We start from the raw sequence: 9,365 nt of genomic DNA on the forward strand, positions 1-9,365 counted from the left end.
CATGAATTCTCAAGGAGTTTTTCTTACCTCAAGTGTAGACTTAAGTCCTTACAGCTTTTTGAATTAGCCAAGGAGCTGTGAGAAAGGATTTAATAGTGGTCCTTCACACTAAGGCCATAGTTTGTGTTCTAAAACCAGTTTAGCATCTCTTACTAGTAAGGAAGAAGCCCTAGTCCACATCTTTCAGTCTTTGCTCCTCTTCTCATAACCTCACATGAGCAGCTGTATAGTAAGCTTGCTGAAAGCCAGGCTGGTAAGAATGCTAGATTATACAAATGCTTTTGCTACCACAGGGAAAGGGGGGGCACAGACACAGGCAGAACTGCTATTTGTTCCATGTTAAAGCAAATGAAACTACACCCTACTCAGCTGGTAATAATAAAAATGGCATCCAGTAACATACCTGTGATGCTAAGCTATCTGCGTTTAAAAAGCAAGGAGAAAATTCAAGTACCAAAATAAAAATTGTTAACCAACATGATAAAACAACAAGTGTTCTCCCATTTGAAGAAAGCTGAGGGTAACAGACTGGCTTATTCACTAGAAATAATGTAAGAGATGCTCAAGTTCAATGACCACTATATGCTAGAATGTTATTGCTAAATTTCAACTGCAGCAAACTAACAAGAAAAGGAAATCAAAACAATTACTTCATTTATCATGAGCAGTAGTGGACTGCCAGCCACTGTTCTTATGAACTGCTTCTGGCTGAGAAAGTTACTCCAAATGCCAAGTTGTATGACCAGAAAACAGTCTTGGTACAACCGGACTTTCTCATTGCTAGTTCCTATGCAAGCTGCTAAACTGTCTCTTCTCTCATGCTTGGAACTTAAGCATTTTGATGTTAACCACTGAGTGCAGAGAAGAAAACTGAAATGTTCCAACACTTATATCTTATTTGTGCAGTGCTTCAGCCCTTCAGCTTCTCTTAGGTCCTGGTCATTGTAAGAATTCTAAAAGCCTAACTCGCTCCTAAACTCAATGAGTAAGGGCTAAACTATTTATTTGAACAGATAAAACCAGGGTATTACAAATTAGTATCATCTGTTCTGATCCTTTGTCTTTTTTTCCTGGAGTACCACCGCATAAAGGCAAACAAAGTTGTTCCACACAATCTGAGTGGAGATACCTCTGATGAAGGTAGCATTCAACTGTTTGCTAAGTGATCTGTATGACAATTCAGCAATCTTAACTATTAAAAATATTCTGCCTGGGCTAGCTGTCTTATCAGGAAGCTGAACAAAGCATCTTTGGGATTGCTTTTCCCATTCTAATCTTTTCCAGAGCAAGACGAGTCAAGAACAGCTTGACAGTTCATTTGGCAAAGCATACAGTAAAATAGTGCCAGTACAGGTAGTTTCAGAGCTTAGATACTTCAAACATGCTATGACATGATTTGCAAGTATTGCTCAGCTCTCCTTGCTCAGAAGCTCAGTCCCTGCAGAGCAAGTGTAGACCTAAAAGAGCACTTTAACATGTTGGGATCAGGAAAGGGAGGAAAAAAAGAAAACAGGTCTCAAATCAATGCCTCTTCTTGAAATCAAGTGTCCAGATACCCTCAGACACAGAAGGGATGCAGTTGAGATGCAAACAATTGAAACTGACACTCTGTATTATCTGCTCTTTTTACTGTCAGTTAAAATTCTTGAATGCAATGGATGTGCATCCACTACCTCAGTACCTGGTAATCATTTAAGCTGTGCCTGCCACATTTTGACTGCATATAGCTTTTCTGCTTTACTACTGAACTAACATGCGGTCAGCAATGGATATGGATCTGTGGTATGAGTAGGAAGGACAGGATGATTGATAAAATAACTCAGAGCAATGTACTGACCAGTGGAAAGAAGTCTGAGATTTAAAAACTGCAAAGAGTGAATTAGTTTGTCATTTAAAAATATTATTTGAAGCCAACAGTTTTTCAAATTCAGTTTCAAGTGTGTACAGTAAATGCAAAGTCCTTGCCCCATGTAAAGCTTTAAGAAAAGTCCACATTTTGATACATATGATGTTAACAGTTTTGTGAGAGAACCAAGAACCTACTGAAAAGTTATTTGGGCTTGTTCACTGATTTCTTGAGTAAACGTTGCAGAACTACCACTATGATCAGAATGCCTAAACTGCTGGCACAACTCGGTAACTAACCATTTAACAAGTTGGGTATAAAAAAAATTATGTAGTAATACCAGTTCAGCACACAAATTCCATGCTTCACAAGTTCTGCTGCTGTGTAAGAGTCTTCCTAACACCTATGCAGGTAAATTCAGATTTTTAGGTCACTGCATGCCCAGATCAAAACAGCAGCAAAATATCTACCACTACAAGCAGCTATACCCAATTGTGCCTTTAGAATGCAAACTATGCAGAAATCTAGATGATCAGTGCTTCACCACTGAAATAGGACCACACACACCAACTTCAGTGTGTGCACACTGTAGAGAATGAAGTTACTTACTGAAAAAGAAAAATGCATACAGATTCTGATACAGACATGATACAATCAAGACAGTTTAAATTCACAGACATTCAGATTAGGGGGAGAAGAAAAATCATTCAAAGACAGTGTACAGATGACAAGCCAGCATTACAAAGAACTCTAAAGGCACATTTCAGGTAATGTGGTTCTGTTAAGACCAACTGCTTACACACGCAGGCACAAATCTTAATGGCCCCCCACCCCCCAACAATCAACAAAAAAAGAGAAGTGCATTTTCAGTGATATTAACACCATTCAGTTAATCGGTTCAGTCCAAATGTTTAGCAGTATTTTCCTTATGGTGATGCAAATTCTCTGCACTACTCCAATCCAAAAAACCCAAACAGGCAGGATTAGTAAAGGTTCAACTGTTGTACTAGTTAACATTTACTCATCAGAGCCTGCTGATCTCTTCTGTGCCCTCTTGTAGGGCAACCTCCTTGGCGAAGCTTTATCTAAATTAAAAAAAGAGAAAAACCATAGTTGCATCATTTGCTACAGCTACTTCAGATTAGATGGTATATGACCATGTATTTTTCTCCCTTCCAAACACAAGCCAAACTGCCCTTCTAGTGCAATGCATCACCACAGAGAAGCCACTTCAAACAATTTGCTAAGGCTTTCACTATTAGCATCCTAAATAGAAGGTAAAAAAAAAAGAAATAACATTCCTGTTCTGTAACATGCAACTCTAGGGTGAGGGTTGTTCAATTTGCCAGCTACTAAAATGCAAAAAAAAAAAAAACCAACCCCACCACCCTGCACAAACCAAACCCCACACCACCTCCTGATGGAACTGCATGCTCTGCTGTTTAGAAAAGTTTCATGTTAAATAATTACACTTTTACAAAGTTAATTATTTTGATCATTACTAGTTTATGAGTTCACCTGCCTGAAGAATATGTGGTTGACCCTCCCTTAGATACCTTTGTGTTGCATGAAGTATTTCCACATTCATGCAGATTAACAGCAGAAGAGAAGTGTTCTGATTGTGAAAAACACACTTTTCCAGGAAGCATCCACACTTGACTATGTCACTTTGTAATCAGATATCCCACACAGGGAAGCTTTAGCTGTATGATCACTGGATGTCAGAAGCATCATCCTACTTTCAAGACTACAACAGGCCTATAATTGTCCTCTACAATGATGGTCCTTATGTAGGCAGAATTTCAATCCTTGTAATACTGTAAAGAAACTACAGTTCTTTGTATTAAGTGCTAAAGTGATTTCTAATTATATCTGTTGACTTCAAAATGCACATTTTTGTGATCAGAACTATCTGCAATAATTTCACTCTTCAGCATATGTGCAAACACAAGGAGTAGCCATCATGCTGTTAGAAGCTAGTCAGTACAGTATGAAGTGTCTTTCAACAATAAAATAGTCAAGAACATCTGAGGATCTTGAAGGCCATGTATTTTAAAGGATTCTAGTGTAGAGTTTTGGTTAAAATTAAACTGGGGCTAAAGAAAACCACAACTAAGAACTTAAACAGTAGTTTTTCCCAGAGTTCAGGTATTAAGATACACACACCTATCTAGCTTAAGAAAGGGATGGGGGAGAGAATCCAAACATTGCCAGGCTTTGAACCAATTTAAAGACAGCTTGCTCTTTGGAAAAAATTAGCATCTAGAACTTCAGTCTTTCTTGCTAGATTGAGGCTTTTCAAAACCCCATGTCTAGACTTTATACTATCATTCCTGTGTCTCACAGAAGGCAATGTACAAGAAAACTTGCATTTTCAGAAGTAAAACACCAGTCCTTATACCTATGTAATGCCAAGTACAGTTTAGAAGGGTGAAAGGATCAAAAAAGTGAAGTCATCAACTCCTAGCACAACTCCACATCAGAGCTAAGGCCTCTAGCCCTTCTACACTGAATGAAGCTCAGAACAGGCTTATTTCATCAAAACAGGAATCTTTCTCAATTAAAGGTAGTTCCTGCAAAGGGTTTTCAAAGCACTTCTCCCTGTCTAAGATGCACTTTGGTTTAAGTGAGGCTCTCACGTCACACCAGGCAATGCTACTGGTGATGGGAGTTCACCTGGGATAAGGAAGACCCAGGAAGGTAAGTCTTACTATTAAACTCTTACACCCAAGAATGAAGTTTGTTTCTCACTGAAACAAGGTGTGTTCAGCCATTGGTCACCATCAGTTCACCTCCCTCATGTAACATCACTAAGGTAGCAGGGAAGGCAACATACATGTCTACATCTTAGATAAAGGGTTCTGGGAACTGTCAGAGGAGACAATAGTACTTCAGCAATATTCTACTGAAACGACATTATTACAATATAACCAGAAATAGTACATATACGCATATTTATAATATATGAAAACATAAGTTTATATGTATGTAAAATGTGTTTGTGTGGTTGCATGCATCTGTTCTGTAATTTTTACTGTTCATGCTACATCAACAATTGCTGCATGCTGGAAGCTGTACTTCTATCTATGCCTAATCATCACATGGACAACACATTAAGCACTTCCACTCCTTAGATCAGAGTTTGCCTCACCTCTTCTACTCTGCACTGAAGCCACAGGAAAGCAGAACAGAAAAAAAAACAGCAAGAGAAGTTAGAAATATCCACAAACACACAAATAGTCTAAAGAAATCACATACTGGGTTTACTGTTCGCATTTGAGGTATCAAATAGAACTTAGTTATTTTGGACTCGTGAAGGACATTAATACCAAGTCTTAATGTGGCTTTAGTTAATACACAATTCTAATGATTATTTAAAACTTTGGTCTATAGGCAAACTTACAAATGACTTACAGAAACTTTGAGACGATAGATATTTTCTCCTATTTAAACCTCCTTTGTGATCCAGGTGTTGGGTAGAAATTTTATACTGTTGAAAAAGAGTCTACACAACAAATTGTAAGAGTCACTGACAGCATTATTGGATCAACCAGTGAAGTTCGTTCTGTACAAGAATAAGCTGCTAATGTAACAGCCTAATCAATAAGCACAGTGCTTCAGACGTCTTATTCCCTAGAAGAGAGGTATGCTGTTCTGAGAAGTTGGTATCAGCTACTCATTCAGTTACGACGAATTGTTACGCTCTAGTTTGTGGAGGGCTTACTTACTTATTTGATTTAAAGTTTCCTGGGGAATCCAGCTCATATCAACATCATTCTGATTTGATGTTCCCATCTCTACTTTCTGTACTGGTCTTTTCCTCTGAAAATTCAAGAAAGAAGTCTTTGCACAAAGTTTTGACAGCACAAGTATTAGAAACAACTAATGATGCTACATTTAATGAATTGCAGTTATTTCACTAAGACACAAACTTAAGACTAGTCCATGTACAAGGCTGTCTTTGTAGCTTAGCTTTAATTATCTTTACTTTTAGAAATTTATTCACCTAAACCTGGCATTACTGCTTCTAATGCCTCGCAATACTTACTCCACACAAAGATACCAAGATTTCATGCGTGCCTGGGCAAGTTCACTATATCTATTACGAAAAAACGGCTGATGATTAATCAAACTTTGGAATGACTGTTTTTGTTATACTTTCTCACATTAGCACAAAATTCTCATACGTCACCTTGCAGAATAGATTTCTAAGCACAATTATCATTCCATACTTCTTCCCAAGGGAAGCTACTTCAAAAGTATCATAAGCCAGACTGCATGAAGACATAGCCTATGCACTGCATGCAGATGAGACTTAAGCTTTCAACGGCTTTTATTTGCCAGACCATTTACACGGACAATCCTTTAGCTGATACAGCATTATAAGGGGAATCCAGAATGCCCTAATCAACATTACAGCAAAGCATTGGTAAGAATGACAGCTGTTTCCCCCAAAGTTTGACTTAGATTAAACTAATAGATAGAAAGAACGAGCATGGGGAAAGTCTACCCAGTATTGAATCAGTAGCTGCACTCACTTCCAACTCAACCACTTCAGTGTGATGCCAAAGAGCAGACTCAAAGAACATTAGGTAAGCAATCTATACATCTCCAATTATGAACATTAAGAAATCCTCTAGTTTTCCCAGTAATCTAAGGTCTTAGTTCTAAAAGTAACTACCTGTACCATTGTATGCCAGAAGCAACTACTGAACTGCTCTCTTCTCATATCAGTAAAGTCTTGTATTAGCAAGCACATAGACAAAATACACTACCTACCTTCCTAGATTCTAGTAACTGATGTAGGCCAACAATGACAAGTAGTCCAAGTCCAGCAAGGAACATGTACATGAAGATCCTTTAAAGAAAATTTTAAGAAACCATTATGTAAAAATCTTAAGTGTTTAAGAGAGTTTACAAAGAGGCACACAAACTAAGTCTACCTTTGGCCACATGCCTGCTTGATCTTTCCCAAGAACTTTTGCAGGGGGTGGGTGGGGGGGAAAAAAAGAATCTGAAAATGAAGCGCTAACAAATATTAATTATTCTGACCTCAATTTCAGCAACTGTAATCCCAAGTTTAATTCTGAATAACAGAACATTTGAAAAAATGTTGTATAAACTGGGAAGCTGTTATAAATAATTATTGAAATTTAGTAACGGCAAGAACTCTTGCAGTATCATGTCTCAAGATGTTGGGTCACAGGTAGTATTTCTGTTTGTGACAGCTTTAATCACTTACAAAACCCTTAAAAATCTTTTACATGCTTTTAGTATGCTACTGCAAAGCAAGTACTGCCAGGATACACATTTATTGGCAGAGCTTTGAAAGGCCTAGCTTATCTTGCTCTGCATTCCACAGTTAGAATTCTACCTATGCACACAAACAGTTTTTAAATCTGTGTATTTTGGTTTGTTTTGAAGAATTCTACCCAAAATACTTGCTGATGCTTACCAAGAAGTGAACATAAATTAGATCTAAAATTAATCTAGAGAACAGGCAGGAGTTTACAGGTAAAAGAATCTATTCCAAGTTGTCATAAATCTGAGTTAAGATGTTCAAAGGAAATTGTGGAGTTAGGCTACAGAAGAGACTTAACTACCTCACACCAGGAATGTTCAATTATCTATTCACGGGACACAAGCTCAAACTGGTTCTAATAATTGGAATTCTTTTAAGAGCTCCTTTATCAGAGCACCACACATTTTCATGTGATGAATTGTTTTTTCATTGATGCTATTCTATTTGAGAAATATTAATTAATGCAACACCTATTTATTTTGGTTGACCTTTTTAAAAGGAAGATTGCTCAGCAGGCAGTTTCTGCTGGTGGCAGAAGAATTCAAATAGTTGTCATTGTCTACAAGTATTCCTGAAGATTTTTTTTGTAACTCACAGGTTCTCCTAAAATTACACTCCATTGTTAGAATATTTCAAATCGTATCAGCACAGCATATGCTTGCAACATATAATGTGTGTCAGATGTACTTAGTCTTTAAGACAGAAAAAACCACTCCTGAAAGATACCTGCTACAGACAGGGGTTAGCGCAACAAAGAATGACTGTGAGCTCCTCTATCTCATACTCCAAATACATCTTTCAATTTCTGTAGTCTTGCATTATACTGGAGTGCTCCAGAAACAAGTTATTCCAGTCTTCACAGTGGGACCCACAGCCCCATACTACAGACCCTCTGCATCTTTAACTCTTAGGAAAAAGCGCAGTAGCATAACCAAAGCTCAACAGCTTTGAATTGCCATGCAGCTGTACAATGTTAGGTCCTAGTCCAGGTTTAAGCTCTCTAAGCCAAAGCAGATGTGTAAACTGCTCAGTGACATAGTATAAATCCTGAAGATCCCTAGTATTAATACAGATCTTACTTGGGGGAAAAAGATCATGTTTTCAGTCTATCAATGTTGTACAAGTCAAACGCGTGCTACACCATCAGCAAACGACAGTACACCTAACATTCAATAAAATGAGGATACAAGAACTATTCTCATTAGCACTATCAGTAACTTGTTCCACCAGTATACCAACTAAACTTGAATCTCCAGCCTCCTTACGTTTCTCCATCCAGCCCATCTTCTTTTTCAATAATTGTAACAGTTTGATTGAAGACAGCATCTTGAAACACATTGCCCTAAAACAGTTTCCACATAACATTTTAGATTTATTTATTGACCACATATAAAAATGTTTATGTTTTTCCATGTTCTTGGAAAAACTCTAGAAAGTAGTAACTCTTGCACAAAATTTGATTAAGTTTATAAGCAGTGCAAGTTTGACTCAACACATAAAAATGCATTTTTTGGTGCCAGTAAAAAGAAAAGATAGTAGCAAGAAAGGCACATCTGGCCTTCAATATGTTATTTCCTATAACATGAGATATTACATACAAAGGGTTCTTATTAAAACAACAAAAACATAAAGGTACAGAAGCCTGTTCAACTTTGACCTGCACTAAAAGAGAAAAGAAACCCATTTTCAATCCCCATTTCTGCTTTTGGATAGTCTTCCCCTGGACTGCAACTACTGGTTATTTATTTGCTTGAAGTCAAGTTTGCAGATAGGATTCAGGCTAACAGTGAAGTTTGTTATCAAAGCCCAATCTCAAAGGCACAGTGAAATTTAAGTTATCCTAAAGAAAGCTTTAGAGGTTTTTTTGTGGTGGTTTTGGTTTTGTTTTTTTTTTTTTTGGTTAAATGAGTACAGCCCACAACTGCATAGTTGTAAGGCATTCCAGCTTCTACTGCTGACATGACTTCAAGTTTAACATACACAGAATTAAGTGTATATGGGGGGCTATTGCAAAACACAGACAGTTGCTTACTGATTTGCTTAAAAACCACAAAGGCATTCACTGTCTGAAGAGGCAGTAACTTGCCTAAGCAGTTCCTTCCTGACATTTCCACATCAACTAGAAAGATTAAAATGGATTACAACATCAGGCTTACATTTACATCTCTGTAGTTGAGATTGATAACTAGTCCAAATGGACGACCACCCATAGGTTCA

At 37.5% G+C, this 9,365-nt stretch overlaps 1 protein-coding gene across 1 annotated transcript in view; it reads right to left on the reverse strand.

The window, feature by feature from the left end:
- Positions 1–2,156: 2,156 nt before the first annotated feature.
- Positions 2,157–9,365, reverse strand: part of SSR1 (signal sequence receptor, alpha) — a 9,620-nt gene continuing 2,411 nt past the window's right edge. The window contains exons 4-9 of the mRNA XM_010084292.1: positions 9,305–9,365; positions 8,414–8,490; positions 6,626–6,704; positions 5,575–5,668; positions 4,998–5,012; positions 2,157–2,931 (exon numbers count right to left, since the gene is read on the reverse strand). The exon at positions 9,305–9,365 is cut by the window's right edge and continues 223 nt beyond it. Of these exons, the coding sequence (XP_010082594.1) occupies positions 2,864–2,931; positions 4,998–5,012; positions 5,575–5,668; positions 6,626–6,704; positions 8,414–8,490; positions 9,305–9,365 (394 nt within the window). The 3' untranslated portion in view covers positions 2,157–2,863. The remainder of the gene's footprint in view (positions 2,932–4,997; positions 5,013–5,574; positions 5,669–6,625; positions 6,705–8,413; positions 8,491–9,304) is intronic.

The sequence above is a fragment of the Pterocles gutturalis genome, unplaced genomic scaffold (assembly GCF_000699245.1).
Source record: "Pterocles gutturalis isolate BGI_N339 unplaced genomic scaffold, ASM69924v1 scaffold37781, whole genome shotgun sequence".
Lineage (NCBI taxonomy): Eukaryota > Metazoa > Chordata > Aves > Pterocliformes > Pteroclidae > Pterocles > Pterocles gutturalis.